Source organism: Typopeltis vanoorti, chromosome 26 (genome assembly GCF_054136105.1).
Source record: "Typopeltis vanoorti isolate ZY-2024b chromosome 26, IOZ_Tvanoo_1.0, whole genome shotgun sequence".
In the NCBI taxonomy this organism is placed as follows: domain Eukaryota; kingdom Metazoa; phylum Arthropoda; class Arachnida; order Uropygi; family Thelyphonidae; genus Typopeltis; species Typopeltis vanoorti.
The window spans coordinates 4,046,629-4,064,965 of NC_143574.1; the positions used below are offsets into that span (position 1 = coordinate 4,046,629).

At 33.3% G+C, this 18,337-nt stretch overlaps 1 protein-coding gene across 1 annotated transcript in view; it reads left to right on the plus strand.

Moving 5' to 3' along the window:
- Positions 1-14,320, plus strand: part of Vav (Vav guanine nucleotide exchange factor) — a 339,372-nt gene extending 325,052 nt beyond the window's left edge. Inside the window, exons 26-27 of the mRNA XM_090414835.1 lie at positions 12,994-13,136; positions 14,065-14,320. Of these exons, the coding sequence (XP_090270961.1) occupies positions 12,994-13,136; positions 14,065-14,109 (188 nt within the window). The 3' untranslated portion in view covers positions 14,110-14,320. The remainder of the gene's footprint in view (positions 1-12,993; positions 13,137-14,064) is intronic.
- The last annotated feature ends 4,017 nt before the right edge of the window (positions 14,321-18,337 follow it).

Sequence of the window (18,337 nt, forward strand, 5' to 3'; positions counted from 1 at the left end):
TGGTGATAAAGGAGATCCCATTGCTGTTCCTTCCTCTTGCTTGTAAATTTGACCTTTCCAGGTGAAGTAACCTGATGCAATAACAAACTTGAACAATTCAACTATATCAGACGGAAATTTTTGAGTTAGTAATTCTATTGTTTCTTTATCATACAAAACTGTGTTAAATAATTAACTTTTTTTTGTACTACTTTAGCACGTTATGCACGTTTTCATGAGATTCTATTGAAATCATGCGCCCTAACTGTATGTTATTCCTAATTTTTGTTTAAATACTGTACTGATGATGTCCTAATATACTTAGGATGAAATATTTACAATTAAATAATTTTCACTGTGGTTTATACGTGTTTCTTCTAATTTTGAATGCACCACAGGTTTCGTTATTTAAAAAAAAAAAAAAAAAATGCCCAACCATTTACGAATGGTCATTAAAGCTAAGGTGGAGGGATGCAACAAAGTACTAATTATTATGTTGTTTCCCTTTGACTGTAATTTTTGTGCATTTATTTTTCCATTATTCTAATATTTTGAACCACGTTAAAAATTATTTTAATTTTCTGAATGTTTTCAAATATCAGTTTTCTTATAATTTACCATATCGCGTATAATGCAAAAAATTTATGGTAAAAAATACTACTTAAAGTTAGGGGTTCGCATTATATGCAGATTTTAAAAAAATATAACATCTTATTAGACTTGCACACACAATATATATACTACCTAATGCTTATGCAACCAAATCTACTTGACCCACTTGCATTCGGCAACCGAGAGCGCATCGTATCTGCACATAAAGCCAGTAATGTAAGTAGTGCTAATATCCCGCCCCCTTGGCGGGATATTAGCACAGTTAGGTATATCGGTTTAACCACAGTTCATTTTAAATATTATTAGTTAAACAAACCTAGCCTGAAAATGAGCCAACAGAAATGTAATACATCTTTTGAAGCAGGATTTAAATTACGTGTTGTGCAGTTTGCAGAAGAACATAATAACAGTGTTGCTATGAGAGAGTAGCAGAAAGTAATATTAGACTTTGGCATAAGCAAAAAGAGTCTTGGAAAAATCCCCAAAACGAAACGTTCCTGTGTTGGAGATGTAGCATCCTTTCTAGAACTCGATGAAGAGCTAAATGAATGGATTTTGATGCAACCAGAAGATGGCATTATAGTAAGAAGAAATGCAATTCGTTTTCGAGCTCTACAACTCAAGAATGGTAAATTCAAGGACACACCAGGTATTTCATCTTTTCTTGCTTCAACTGGGTGGTGCAACAGATTTATGGAACGCAAAGCATTAACATTACGACACCGAACAAAAATTGCACAGAAGTTACCAAAGCAGCTTGAAGAAAAAGTGGAGTCCTTCCGTAAATTTATCATAAAATTACGGAAGTGTCACGGATATGAACTTTCCCAAATTGGCAATATGGATGAGATGCCCATGTACTTTGATATGCCTGGGAATCAAACAGTAAACTCAGTTGGTGAAAAGGGTGTCTTCATAAAAACAATGGGACATGAAAAAACGCATTTTACCATTGTTCTAGCATGCATGGCAGACGGAACCAAATTAAAGCTGACAGTGATATTTAAAAGGAAGAAAATTCCGAAGCATATGAAATTTCCACCAGGTGTAATTGTTCGTGCCAATCAGAAGGGTTAGATGGATGAAGAAGGTGTACAATTGTGGCTGGATCAAGTATGGAACATACGTCCAGGTAGCTTGTTACGTCAACAAAGCATGCTAGTCTGGGATATGTTCCGGGTGCATTTAACGGATGCAAACAAAGAGAAAGCACGTGAGCTATGTACAGACCTAGCAGTCATACCGGGTGGTCTAACTTCCGTTTTGCATCTGCTTGATGTCAGCTGGAATAAGCCATTTAAAGATCACTTACGTGAAAAATGGAGGGAATGGATGTCATCTGGTTTGTTGAAGATGTTACCAAAGCCTGAGATCACCCCTAGTCACCAGCTGGGTTAAAGAAGCATGGGATTCGATACCATTTAAAATGATTCAACGCTCATTTCTTAAATGTGGAATAAGTAATTCAATGGATGGATCTGAAGACGTCATATACGAAAGCAAGGATGACGATTATGACAACTGCTACACTGATGATGCTATGCCTACAGATGAATTTATAAATGAAATGTTTGATGACTCAAAAGATGAAGAATTTAAAGGATTTTGACATTTTGTTTTAGAATTTTTCTTTCGTTAATTCATATTGTATTATTTATAATGTTATGGAACAAGATTAGCAGATCGCATTATATGTGGACATATTTTAGGGCTAGTTTTCGAACAAAATTTCTAGTTCGTATTATGCATGGATCGCATTATACGTGAAAATATACGGTACATTACATTTTTATGTGTTTACATGTTTATATAATCTACAAAGTACATAGATTTAGATGATGCTAATTCATATTTGGTGATAATTATTTTCTATGCAATATATTAGAATTGCAAATCATTTAAGACATTTTTTTTATTATTCTAATTTTTTAATTTGGAGGTGTATATAGATATCTGCTATTGAGCTCAATCCCACATTATGACATGATCCACATAGATGAAAGTGTAGATAACATGCAACTTTGCCTTACATTTTGATTTTACATCTAACCAGGATGTCATACATCTTTTTTCTAACTGTTGACTTACAACGGATGGGCTCACTTTAATGAGTACAGGCATGGCAAACCTGGGGTACTTGATGCTGGACCATCTGTAGGCTGGTCCTCTCCCCTTCTTGCTCCTTATTCCCAATGCTATTAGAGTATTCGAGGGCTAGGGGTGATTCTTTCCTATCTTGCTATGTCATTGCGTCTATTGCAGCCACCGAAGGGGGCATGCTAGCTCCAATAGGTGCTGGTCCCAAGCCCGGATAAATGGCGAGGGTTGACGTCAGGAAGGGCATCTGGTCGTAAAACTTCACTGCCAGCTCTAGCTGTGATCAGATGAGTCTAAAAGAAAGCGATACTAGAGTGTACCCCTTAAGCGACGTGCAGCCATATCGCCTTACAGCTGCGAGAAGTGGACGAGGGCTACCGCATCAAGGGCGGGTGCGGTTAAAGAAGCGAGCCTAGCAAGTGGAGAGAATGTTGCGAGTGGAAACATTGAATGTTGGAAGCATGACTGGAAGGAGAAGAGAGGTGGCAAACATGATGAGGAAGAGGAAGTTGGACATTTTATGCGTGCAGGAGACAAGGTGGAAGGGGGAAAAGGCAAAGGAACTAGGAGACGGGTATAAATCTGGAGCGAATAAAGAGGGAAGAAATGGTGTCGGAATTGTGGTGTGTGTGGCGGAATGAAGGACAACGTACTGGAAGTGGGTAGGAGGAATGACACGATCATGCGAATGAAACTGGGTCTTGGAGAAGAACAACTGATCATCTTATGTGTATATGCCCCACAAGTTGGCTGTACAGCAGAAGAAATGAGGGAACTGGAAGAAAACAAGATGGTGATTGTTGGAGGAGACTTGAACGAACACATAGGGAGACAGAATAGGGACTGTGAAAGGGTGCATGGTGGCCATGGAGTGGAAATAATGAACCAGGAAGGAGAGAGGATTTTGGACTTTGCAGTAGCGTTTGATCTGGCAATTGTGAACTCCTTTTTCTGTAAGAGGAAAGAGCATTTGATAACATTCAGAAGTGGCAACAATAGTTCAGAGATTGACTACATTTTGACTAGAAGAAAACATCTTAAGGCAGTAGCAAATTATAAGGTAATCCCAACAGATCAGGTGGCGCAGCAACACCGGCTGCTGTGCGCAGACTTTAAAATAAAGTCAAAGATAAGAATCTTTGGAAGCCATGGGAGGAAGAAAATTAAGTGGTTTCGCTTAAAAGAAGAGGGTGTGAGGAATCGTTTTAGGGAGAAGGTATTAGAGAGGATTTCGGATGGACTAGAAAGTGTACAACACTGGTGGAGACATAATTCAAATGTAATTCTAAGCTGTGCAATTGAGGTGCTTGGTGAAACATCCGGAAAGATGAGAGAGCAGAAGGAGGGTTGGTGGTGGAATGATAATGTACAAGATGCAGTGATGGCTAAGAGGAAGGCAAAGCAGAAGTGGGACCAGTCCAGAGTGGTAGAGGACAGAGAGAAAAAGCAAGAAGCCAAAAGAATTGTTGCACAGGCGAAGGCCATGGCATATCAAGACCTTTATGATCAATTAGGAAGGACAGAGAAAGCTTTATCAATTGGCAAAATGTAGAAATAAGGTATCAAAGGACATTGTACATGTGAGGCAGATAAAAGACTCTGGAGGAAGGGTATTAAGGAGAGACATGCATATAAGAAACAGATGGAGAATATACTTTGCAGGGCTTTTGAATGAAGAAAATGCAAGGACTCACAGAGAAGATGGGGAGCCTAATGAGGGGATGGTGCAGAACATTAGTAGAGTGGAAGTGAAGGAAGCCATAAAGAGGATGAAGAATGGAAAATTGGTAGGCCCTGATAGGATCCCAGTGGGGGCATAGAAGGCACTAGGGGAAGTGGGAATTGACCTGCTGTGGGACCTGTTCATAAAAGTTTGTCAACAGGAAAATATACCTGAGGAATGGAGGGAAAGTACTCTTGTCCCCATCTACAAGAGTAAAGGAGATGCCCAAGACTGTAAGAATTACAGAGGAATAAAGTTGATGTCCCACACAATGAAGATCCTAGAGGGGTTCTTGATGGAAGACTGAGGAAGGAGGTGGAGATTGCAAACGAGCCATTTGGTTTCCTGCCTGGTCGATCGACGACAGATGCTATCTTTGGGTTACGACAGATGATGGAAAAGTTTCGAGAGAAGCAACGGGAGCTACACCTGGTTTTTATTGATCTGGAGAAAGCGTATGATAGAGTGCCAAGGCAAGAAGTTTGGAGGTGTTTTGAGGGAGAAGAAGGTACCGAAGAAATATGTCAGGTTGGTGCAGGAGATGTACAGAAATGTGAAGACAAGAGTTCGAACCTGCCTGGGAGAGACAGAAAGTTTTCCACTGACAGTTGGCTTGCATCAAGGGTCAGCATTAAGTCCGTTTCTGTTTAATACTGTGATGGAGGTGGTGACGGAGGAGGTTAGAGAAGACGCACCTTGGACTATGTTGTATGCAGATGACATCGTGCTGTGTGCAGAATCAAGAGAAGAAGTGGCAGCTAAACTGGAAAGTTGGAGGAAAGTACTGGGAGAGAGAGAGAGAGAGAGAGATGAGACTGAGCAGAAGTAAGACAGAGTATGTGTGTTGCAATGTGGATGGCAACCAGGAGACAGATATAGAGCTGGAAGGAGATGTCATCAGGAAGGTCAGTGACTTTAGATACTTAGGTTCGACAATGAAAGAGGATGGTGAGGCTGAGAAGGAAGTGGGATGCAGGATGGAAGAACCAGAGAGAGATGGCTGGAGTGCTGTGTGATAAGAGGATGCCGATCAATCTAAAAGGCAAAATCTACAGGACAGTAGTGAGACCAGCTATGATGTAAGCTATGGAAACTGTGGCCCTGAGGAAAAATAACATCAGCAGAATGAAGGTAGCAGAGATGAAAATGCTTAGGTGGATGTGCAGTGTGACCAGAAAGGATCGTCTGAGAAATGACCATGTAAGAGGAATGGTGAAAGTTACGAACTTAGGAGCAATGATACAGGAGGCGAGATTGAGATGGTTTGTTCATGTGATGAGGACGGAGGAAGAGTATGTGGGAAGAAAGGTCATGCAGATGGATGTGCAGGGGAGGAGGAAATGCGGATGGCCAAAGAAGAGATTGAGGGAGATGGTGGAGGAGGACTTGAGGATGAAGAACTTGGATACAGCCCAAGACAGGAGGTTGTGGAGGAGACTCACCACAAACTGCGACCCTACTTAAGTGGGAAAAGGCTTAAAGCAGAAGAAGTTGACTTACAACTGAGATATATAATATTCCCACTTTCACCTTATTCGGTATGGCTCCATGAAGTCAGGAGACTCATTGTAGGATCCCCATAACCATTATTCACAATATACCTGTTATACCTTTCCTTGAATTCATCCACTGAATACCAAACATAGTCACAACTATGTTTGGCATTCAGATAAACAAGAAAACAAGACTTTAAAGGAGCAGTGATTCTCCCATATATACAATCAGTCATAGATAAAATAGGAGTTCTTTTTCCAACAGAACTTAAAAGATTGCCTTTTACCCATTCAACAAGATCTCTAGTTATCTGAAACCATCTAAACCTCCACATCCCCCACTAAAAAATCAGGTGTCTACAAGCTCAGTTACAGTTGTAGTTTATGCTACACAGACAAGCAGATCTGGAAAGGTATGCTGATCAGAACACTTCAAAGACATTGAGAATGAAAGGAAATGCAAATCAAGACTTACAGCACATACAACAGAACCAAAATATCAGGTAGCATCGCAACTAACAAAAATGCTCCACATGGCGTTTTTTTCTCAGGCGCATTTAGAGAATCAGCTGTGAAATGATGAAGCATCTTCTACAGTGCAACAAAAAACAATGGATGAGTTTTACATAAAGTTTACATTAATTCATCATAACACACGTATCTGTCAGTAGTATACTGCCATAAACCAGCATAATAGTGAATGTATGCTTTCTATTGTTTGATCATGTTCAAATATTTTCATTAAAGTTGTTAACTGTTGTTACTTGCTTTCTGGCTTTTTCAGTTTATGCATGTAATTATTCTGATGAAGTGGTATCTTTTTTTTTTTTTTTTTTTTTTTTTTTTTTTTGTGGATTAGTACTGGATAACATATTCCTAGGATACTTCTTTGTTCACTAAATTCTTCTTTGGTTAAAAACATTTTTCCATAAGAAGAGAAAAACACTGGTTATCTATACTTTCAAAATCAGTTAAATACACAAGCATAAACCCTCAAGCCCCAAAGCCAAACAAAAAAGGAAAATTATTCACACTCATTTTTTTGGGGGGAGGGGGGGGGGCAGAAGAGCATTAAATATCCTTCTCTATCCTCAACAGAACAGGATGTGGATTGATTTTTCTTTGTTTTGCCTTTATCATGTTCAATCCAAACTTGATTATTTGCTCAAAGTTTACTGTTCTGAAATGGAGAGCACCTCCCATAGTTGAATCCTATCCCTCTTCGAGATATATGAATAGCACTAGTGCATTTCACACATCACCTATTCAAAGTCCTTATGTTGAAGCAGATGAACCAGCTCTGTCATTCTTCAGTGACAGAGCTGGTTCATTGGTTCTTAACTATGCCCTAAAAATAGTCTTTCCCTAAGCATCCTATATGGATACATGGACATATTTTTTTTTCTACGTTGGGAAGTTCCATTATTACACATATCAGATGGCCATTCACCCATTATTATATATGTGAAAAAACTTATGCAAGCTATTAGCCTGACAATAACCTGCACTGAGCATTTCTCCATGGCAGATTTGAACTCAATCATGCAGCCTCTTACAATGCTAAGGGAGTCACGTACTCTGTTATCAGGCTGCTTGCAGTTGTTTAATGTGCAGAGAGCAGAGCACTCTAATTTCTTACCTGTCTTTACTGATGGTTCAAGATAGACCTTTGTTGTTTCCTGACCACATATCCAGCAAGATCCCACTTTAATACAGTAATTGTACAGTTGATCTGCATGTACAATTACTGTATTAAGTTCAGTTTGTCTTGTATACATTAAAGAAAACAGCTACCAGAAAGATATTCATTGTGAAGAATTTATGGAGACAAAAACACACGTGTTTTTGGAGTAATTACTTATAATTATGAAATAACACTTGATGTTTTGACCTCTATATCAAGGTTCATCATCAGGAAAGCATACATATGCACAAGACACAAGCTACATTGCACTACACAAAAGTATGATATATCTAAATGTTTTTTTAATATAGTAGTTTACCCTAGCCTGACCTCTGGTAAAAAAAAAAAAAAAAAAAAAAAAAAAAAACTAATAATAATAATAAATTTATACATAAATATAAATTAACAAAATAAAATAAATTTTTATAGATATCTTTATAATAATATACAGATGATAAAAATTTTAAGAAATAAGAATAAAAAATAAAGTTTTATAACAATCTCCTCAGTCCTCTTATATTAAGTTTTCCTTATGTTGGGGTTCTGCCATCATGTTCTGGGTGCTTTTTTTTATTATTATTATTATTATTATTATTATTATTATTAATCATCTATATATTATTATGCTGATATGTATAAAAAAATTTATTTATTATTGTTATTTTATTTTTCACGAGAGGTCAGGCCAGGGGAAACAATTAACAAAGCATTTTTAGATTTATCCTACATTTGTGTGATGCCCCATGTAGTTTGTGTACTGTGCATATGTATGTTTTCCTGATGACCTTGATACAGAGGTCAAAATGTCAAGTGTTATTGTCATAATTATAAGTAAAGTAATTACTTCAACACATGTGTTTTTGTCTCCATAAATTCTTCACAATGAATGCTGATCACTGTGCAACCTTAAAAGAAAGAATACCAGAAATATGATTTATATTGATTCATTGAGTTCTTTACAGGCTGTATCCTCTCATGTGTACAATCCATATCCAGTGCTTTATGTTGTTCTATAATTATTGTATAAAATGAAGATACTTAATTTTAATGTTTGGTTGCTGGATTCCCAGCCATAGATTAGAATTAAGGGAAATGGGACTGCAGCTGCTAGATCAGCTCATAGTTTTTCCATCTACTGTTTGTTGGTCCCATATACAAACAGTTAATAAATTGCATGAGATTAAGTGCAAAATTAAGGATTGGCAGTCTAGTCAACGTAGAAACGAAGAGAGGAAGTTGTTCTTGCTAGGTTTTGCATAGGTCAGTCTTCTTACATATTCTTATCTATTGAATGCTGTTGATCCACCTATGTGTATGAACAGTACACACTCATATTACCTTATGTGCCTACATTTTCGTAATCTGGCAGAGTGCCAGCACTTCCTTTGAGAAAGGAATGAGATTTTTACTAATTTTACTGAGCTATATAATTATGCTCAGGCAGATATTGTCAGACTTGGACAAATTGCAGAAAGTTTATAACTTTTAGAAAGAATTAATTTATACAAATGCATTTGGTCCTAAATGCTATTTATGTATGCATATGGTATTGCTTAATTTTTTTTAATTTGTTTTTGTACATGTTATTTACTAATTTATCCATTTATTATTACCGTGTGTATTGCTGTCCTTGTTCCAGTAAACCACAAATTAGCCAACCAACTTAAATGTTATTGTTCTTAGACTATTTATATCTTTTGTAGGTTGACTTATGAAATAAGCTCATTATATACAGAAAAATGAATGCCAAAAACAGTAGCATACTGAGAAATTTTTTATTTAATTTAAAATATTTTTGCTGTTTTCAGTGTTAGATAATGTAAATAAACTGTAATGTTAATATAAATGTCTTGTGCCTACTGAAAATTTATTTCAGTCTGCATACTTGTATGAAGCTAAAAAAACGTTCATCCCCCCCCTTACGTTGATGTTAAGTAAAATATTAGATTAAATAACATGTTTGTTTGTAGACATTGTCTTACATATGGCATAAATTCTCTTTCTAGTTAATTATCCAATCAGATGTGCTGCAGCACTTGCTTGTTTTCTAGAATTATTTGGCTCACCTTCATACATCTTAGACAATAACTCTTAGCTAGCTACTTATTCAACTGTATACAATTCATTGTAGGTGGTTTTATATTTTATACACCATCTCAGCTTCCCTAACATGTGTAAATTCTGATTTTAGCATTATTATTTTTTTAATTTTTATTTATTTATTTATTTATTTTGTCTGCTTAGATTTAGCTACTTTTTTGTTTCACGTGTCTAACAAAATCACACAAATCTGAATTGTATATGCGCTTGGAAGCACATGCACAATGTGCATTAATTTGCTTATTTTGGATTGGGGGGGAGTGCAGAGAAGGTCGTTCAGCTTCATAAATATGATAATTGTGGTTGGTTGTAATTGCTGATTCTATTATACATGCAAATTGTAACAGAAAATTTAATGGTACAGATGTAACTATTGAAGATCATCAAGCTTTGCATATAAAAAATGCTACACAAAGATATACTGACAAGATGAAAAGTGAATTTTAAAAATGAAATTATTAACTTGCATTTTAAAGAATTTTAGCTTTTATATTTCCCATTAAAGTGAGTCTCCACAGAATAAACAGTGCCATAGGCATAACAATTCTAAAATGCAATCTGTGCTTCAATGTAACAAACAGAAAATGAGGAAGAAATAAAGAATTAAATATAAACCATGCAAGGATTCGAAAACAGCAATTTGATTGTTATATGATAAGTCAGCAGTTCTTAAAAATTTAGAGACTTAAATGAACCATAAAAATAAATTAATTAAAAGAAAAGACATAAAAGCAGCACTAACAACTAGGGATAATAAAAGTTAAAAAAACAAACAAAACAAAGCGTGATTAAAATCAAAAGATGTTGCTTGAATCTAATAAATACCTGAAATAAGAACCTGTAGAGAAATAATGTCACTGAAAGCAGATTCTCTGAAAAAAAAAGTTTGAATTATTATTACATAACACCTCCATGTAGTTCCAGGATGACTCATTGTGGGGGTGGCACTTTATTCCACCCAATAAATGTACTTTTATGCTTTGTGTGCTTTCTGCCAATTAATTGTCTGTCTTTTTTTTTTTTTTTTTGCAATAAAACCCAAGTTTCCAGTTGGGGTAAGTAACTTGCTAACCCAACATGAGATTGGCTGGACCTTCAGCTAAAAGGCTCTTATAATGCTAAGCAAGTTTTTTTTTTTTTTTTTTTTTTTTTTTTTTTTTTTTTTTTTTTTTTAACTGAGATAGATATTATATTATTGTTTTCACTGATATTTTCTCTTATTATATAAGCAAACATAAAGTCTGCAAGTTAAATATTTTCACGGTGTTGATAACTTCATTAATGAGAGAATTGACTTCAGTACATGCATCCATAATGCAGAGCACAGTTTGTTGGAGGTGCTGTACTATGGAAAATTGGTTGGAATGATTTTCCGTTCAGCTTTTCATAATTATTTTATGCTTTATCGAGGTCTCATTCATGGAAAATCAGAACCTGCGGAAACTTCTGGCATACAAGTAGCAAAATAATGGTAAATCATTTGGTTATACTTTTGATTTTGATAGCTGTAACAAGTTGGTTTCCTAGTTTAAGAACATATTATATTTGACAAGAAATTACACTGAAATGAGAATGAGACCTCAATAAAGTTTGATACTATTCTGGGGAATGATTGTGACTAATATAGAGCAATGCACACTTTCTAGAAAGCCCTGCATACTTCAGCTACCACTAATGAGGTTATTTATTGTCATTATACAAGAATTAGTTGTAAAGATATTTTATGCACAAACTTGTTTGCTTATGCTAGGATAAAAACAAGAATATAATTACATTGTTATGATAATATCCAGTTCAATGAGTAAAACTTTCTACAATCATCTCAGTTAAGTAAAATTATGGTTATTCGACATTTTATTATTTGTATAATAAACATTTTATTATATATATAAGAAATATAACTTCTGCATCATACTTTATGGATCTCTAAACTGGTCTTGGGGAGTGACTTACATGATATAGAGCAGTATACTTCCTAGGAGTTGTTCTCTGCATTATGAGATTACTTTAAACAACTTATACTGAAGTCAATTGTTTTTATTATACAAATTTAGTCCTCCACAGTACTAATGCTAAAGTACTATAGACTAGCATTCTTTTGTAGAAGGGATTCACATTACAAAGAAAGTAAATAACCGGTCATGCTCTTGCATACATTTGTTTATTGTTGGCTTATTCACATACCTGACAAAATGTTCTTCTCAACCACTTGCCATATAAAAAATAAATAAATAAAAAATCTGCTCCACTTCACACACAACTTTCAGGGTTAGTCTCTTGTTTTTTCCTTCTCATTCTCCACTACACTTAGTTTACATTTCCTTTACTGCTCTCATAATATACTGGCAGTTCTGCCAATCTTGATTACTCACTTCTGGACTATCTCTAGAGGTTTCTCTTTACAGGAAAAATGAGGTAACCAAATTTGTATATGAATAATACAGTTGTGTTGTGATCAATGATTTGTATAGTGGTACAATCATTTTCCTATTTTACTTGTCAGTAGTAGCCTCCTTATTTTAGGTCCTGAATCTTTCATTCCCTAGGAGCACAGCTTCACTAATATAGTACACAGCACTGTATATGTGCACTTCAGAGTGCAGCAACTTGCACTTACTAAAACAATTATCTAATTTTTCAAAAAAAAAAAAAAAAAAAACTTTTTCCTTAAGGGGGGGATCAGCAACACATCCCATGCTAATCTACATTTGAAGTATCATTATTTATTATTAATTTAATTTATAATTATAATTATTTTGATTATTATCCAACTCTCTCAACTCTTATACAGACTGGTCCGTAATTAAATAATAAAATACAATTTCTTAACTTTGTATGTTTTGTTCCAGTAAATAAGTAGCTTGTAGTATCCATCATGCAGATTTGAACTAACATATTCATTGCATATGTTAAGGATGCACAGCACTACATCCTTCTTTATAAACTTCACATTCAACACTTGTAGAGTTTTGATGAGGTAGCATAAATAAAATAGTGATTTCTTGGTGTTTCTTCTGTGGTACAAAGGTTAGGGTAATCATTTATATCTGCGCTTTCATTTTAATAAAAAGAGAAAAAATAGTTCTTAGATCAGTAACAAAATGATAAAAAATTGAGTAAATGTTTTTATTTTATGCTTTTCATAAATTCATTGCAACACAATAAATTTGCAAAAATGTTTATTTACAAAAAATAAGGAGGAACTAAAGAACTGTTTTAAATTTTATTTTTCAAAATTAGTTTTTTAAATAGACCTATATCTGAAGAAACACATCTATTTCATCATACTATTTTTCTCCTTCTAGCTCCTTTAGGTTTTGCTGTAGCTATGTACAATTTTTCTGCCACTTCACCTAATATGTTATCACTGAGGAAAGGAGATATGATTGCCATTGTTAGCAAAGCAGGTGGAGAGAAAGGTTGGTGGAAAGGTCAAATTGAAGAAAAGGTGAGCTTTTTACTTAATATCTATTTATGCCTGTAATGTGTATGCCAAGAAAATAGTAAAAATTATTATAATAAACAATTAAAAATAGGATGTGCAATATATAGAATACTAATCTAATGAGTATTACAAAAATTGGATGTGATTAAAATTCAAAAGATATATTTCGGTGATTACACCATACTGAAATAATAGTTCCCGACAAGTTTTGTAAATCGTAGGATTTACATCTTCAGGGGGTAAATAGCATAACTTAAAGTTTAAACAAGAGAATTAATAAATACAAATCATAACCTTCTGACTATTCATAAACTCAAATAACAGAATGCAGATATAAAATGTTATTGACGTTGAACAATACTGGACGATGTCATGTGTTCTTGTCGTTCATACAGTCAGAGCTCAGATTGAGGTAGATTTTTTATTAGAGCTGACCACACTTGATGGAGAATAAAAATCAATGCAGTAAAAATCAAGGTTTAATTCTCCAAGTGTGGTCAGCTCTAATAAAAATTCTACCTCAATCTGAGCTCAGACTGTATGAATGAGAACAAGAACACGTGACATCGTCCAGTATTGTTCACCGTCAATAACGTTTTATATCTGCATTCTGTTATTTGAGTTTATGAATAGTCAGAAGGTTATGATTTGTATTTATTAATTCTCTTGTTTAAACTTTAAGTTATACTATTTACCACCTGAAGATGTAAATCCTATGATTTACAAAACTTGTCGGGAACTATTATTTCAGTATTTTGTACAACTGAATAATAAAAAATGTGGTGTAATCACTGAAATATATCTTTTGAACCAATTTGCCACAGAAGTCTATGCCTGTGATTAAAATTTTTTTTTGAATTTGAATTTTGTTGTCCATTGCCATGTTTTAAGTTGCTTATGCTTTTTTCTCTTTCTCTCCCCCCGTCCCCAGGTTGGTTACTTTCCTTTAGCATATGTGAAAGAAATTCTCGACTGATTTGAATTCTTCTGTGATAGCTCTACTGCATATAGACACACAACACACCTCCAATCTTCTAAACTGCCTTCACCAAAGGAGGGAAGAGGAGAAATATCCAACACTAGCAAAGCTCAATTCACTCCTCTTCTATTGTATAGCAATTTTTTAGATCATGAAGTTTTGATCCAGTGTTGGTGCTCTCTGTAGTTGTTAATGACTGCTTTGGCAGTTCCTAGAGTTCCTGATTACACAATTTTGAAATAGAAATAATTTTGAAGGAGGTCATGTGAAGAATATAATTCTTTTTATGATATACTGAAGTTTAACTTCACTTGTATTATTTGGTTATTTATTATTCTGCGTGATGTAAAGCACTTTTCAGATGTTTATAATTTGGTTGAATATAAAGCTGAAAGGGAAAAGTAATCTTGACACTTTTCCTGAACAGTTTTTTTTTTGAAAACGTTCAGTTGTTATAGCAGGATTTTATCTGTTATAGCAATAACTGTATATAATATGAAATGTTCCAGTGATAATTAGCAGTCAAACTGTAATTGTGCATTCAATAACACATTTATTATTCAAAATATGAGAATCATTCATTATATAATGTTGTGAGTTTGCGAAATTGTCCATTGAATGATTATATGATTTTATGCTGTGCGGAATGGAGCAAAACTTGAACAATGATTAAATTGAAAACATTTATCGTAATTTGTACTCAACCGATTTTGTAAACAGAATCAGCTCTGTATAAATTAACCGACTTGTTTACGAAATATGCTTAATAACAATTGCAAAGAAGCTGCATAAATATGTCAACTGTGAAGGATACTCTCAAAAATATGTGGTGTTTTGTTTTCTGGTCCAGTTTTGATTTTTTAAAATGAGCATAAAAGATGAGAACTCTTTTTCATTTACAAATAATGAAATTTAATAGCTTATTTTATTCCTAAATTATATTTTGCTCTTCTTAAGTAAGCATTATTGTAAAAAAAAAAAAAAAAAAAAAAAAGTTTATTATTTCAACCCACTCCCATCCCATGGAAAATGAATCCAAATATTCTCTTCTAATATTCTATCTTTCATACTCATATGTTGATATCTAGTCCAGACTTTAATCCATATATCGTAACACAATTATATTACTCAAGCAGGCATACAACCAGTTTGCTTTAGTGTAGTAGTTTTCAAGTTGTATATTCATTAGGCTCACTTCAATTGCATTTTCAGTTGAATTAAGTTAGTTTTTTATATATAAATAATAGAGTACTATATTACATAAACTTTTTCAAGAGTAATCTAGTTTTCATATTTTAATAGGATTCTTTTTTATGTATATAAAACAGATACGAGTTAAAAACAATTTCTGATGACAGATGTATTTTTAATAACTGACCTCTATTAGCTGGAATGGTCACATAAAAATAAATATTAACAAAAAGTAATAATTCAAACAAATGCAATTACATTTGTGTTTTTTATAATTTTTCTAAATTTTGGAATATTTATCAGTACAGTTAAGAACAAACTGAGTGGAAGAAATTGCTCTCAAATATTCAAAGTATTTTATGATTGGAAATAATTAGTTTCTCACCTAATTCCATTACTCATTGATCCTAAATGATGCTACTCTTTTATATGGGTAAAGACTGAAACTTCGGTACTTTGATTATTTAAAATATTCCTAAATAGAAATTCTAAAGAAAAATAAATCTAAAGAACACTCTACCTTTTCATATATTTAAAAAAATAAATGATATAAATAGCAAATTTCTGAGTTTTTTCAGTGGTGCTTATTATTCTTACTATATCTTAATTCCATTATACATATATCTCGATTTATTTATTGGCTTCTTTGATTTTGTTTTGTAATTATTGCTAATTATAGCATCTTCTGAAGATGCTTTCATATGCAAATAACCTTGTTTTGACCTGTATATTCAACTTTATATTCGACAATAAACTTGTGTGTATAAACACACAAGTTTATTCAAATTTCCCTTTATATATTACGTACAATTGCCTGTTGTTAGCAAATAACTGGACTTTATATTACCAAAATTACATTTATAATTTTGGTAATATAATGATAGGGTAGTTAACTTTTTAGCTTAATTTGTCTGTTTTGCATGGAAGGGATAGACTTTACTACTTTCTTTACTAACTCACTTTCAGTTTAAAAAAATAAAAAAAATAAGAGTTTTCTCATACTAGATAGAATTCATATTTGGGACCTTTCCAATCAAGAAATATCTTTGCACTAAGTGCTCTATGGAGGTTCAATTAGTTGACCATTTTATTTCATAAATTATTCATTAACATTTAAGCCATTTGCTACTGCATTATAAATTTGACAAAAAAAAGAATTAGAACCGATTATTGCTGGGCAGCTATGTAAAAAGTTCACTTCATTAATACTGTTTCTGCTGTACGAATAAGGAAAATGAACATTTTCTCCTGCCTTCTGTTTAATACTACAGTTTTAGAGAGGGTGTGTGATGAGGGCCAGTGAAATCATTATGAAATGTAGTTCATTTCAAATGTACGCATGTACATGCACTTGTGTGTGTACACTCACAAACACAGAGACATACTTATATTGGCAGATTTATTTTTATTTTATTTTATTTATGTTGAGAAATAAGTTGAAAATTCTTGTTTTGCCTTAAAAATAGATGAGTCATTTTAACAAGTGAATTTGAATACAAGCTTAAAATTGCTCTGTTACTCTTCAGTTTTTTCAGGAATCAAGTTCATGTTGACATACTTGCATTTCAGTATTAGTAATTTATTTCATTAAAAGCTAGCAAAAATGCAAATCACTTGACATTTTTTATTCATCTTTCAGTATAGATGATAGACTGACTTTCATTTCTTTCATAAAGAGTCTTTGAGTTCTCTGAGGAAATGGGGCAATTCTGAATCTCATTTTAAATCTGTTTCTTCTCCAAATATTAGATCAGGTGTTTAGTCATACCCTTGACTAATGATACAATCATCATATTTGAAAAATAATTCACATTATTTTTTGAATAATTTGAATTATCCCCCCCCCCCCACAACAACTTTTAAATTTTGCAAATGTTTAAAAAGGGAAACAGGTGTATTATTCTTACACTTTGTAATTCTTTTCTTAAGCAATTCATACATTTTTGAACTTAGATTATTGTTCATTTGGTGAAGTTTTTCAAATAAATTTAAACCTTCTTTGCTAGTTAAGATTGATATTAATTTTGTTTAGTTTTTTTACTACTATTTCTACCAGTTTTGGAATTTGAATTAAATTTTGGAGTACCATAAAATTATGTTCATCATAAAAAATCTTCACAGCCTGTCTTCTAAAACTTGTTTTAGGCTAGGCATGCCATAAGAATTAAGCTTTTCCACCTAGTTTTACAATCTAATATCAGAAACACTGCTTTCTGCACATATGACACATTTTCTAAAATGTCATTTCTTACTGAAGATTTTGTAAAAACTATATGGTTTGTTGGAAATCGATCAATATGTTTTGAATCATATCTGAAAACAGTATTCAACATTTCAGTTATGGTCTTCATAAAAATTACCAACATTGTATTTATTGTCAATGTTGTCATCATTTAATTTGTTCTCACCATTGCTAATGTTATAATTTAATCTTCATTATTAACAGGAACTAAGTTTACTTCTTTCTCATAAAAGGTATCTAAAACAACCAAGCATAATTGTAGCAAAGCTCATTTTCTCCGAGTTTCTATATTGAATGGTCTTCTATATTTTTGCATGATGCTTACACCATCTTTGATGGATGTTATAATATCATGTTCTAAATTAAGGTGAAATTTCTGTAATTTGTTTTCTTTTATCAATGTTTTAATTTTAACAGCATCACATAACCCTTGGGAATTAAACTAAGTTCTGTGCATGAGATTATTCAGAAATCTGTTGCAGTTTGTATTGACTCATCAGGTATCTTTTTTTTAATTAACACTGATAATTTGTTTGTTTGTTTGCTCCATATGTGTTTCTTTAAAAAATTGCAACAATTAAATTCTTATTATTTCATTCTTTGGCATTGTGAAACCCTTCTTTAGTAATATATTCTTGAATCTCATTAGAAGAACATACCATAGCTCAGATTGAAAAATCCTCATGAGCAACACATTTAGCCAGCAGTTTTGAAGTTGATGTTAATTTTACCATATTATTGGGAACTTCATCTTTTTTTACATTACTATTATGATTTCAGTGACTTACCAAG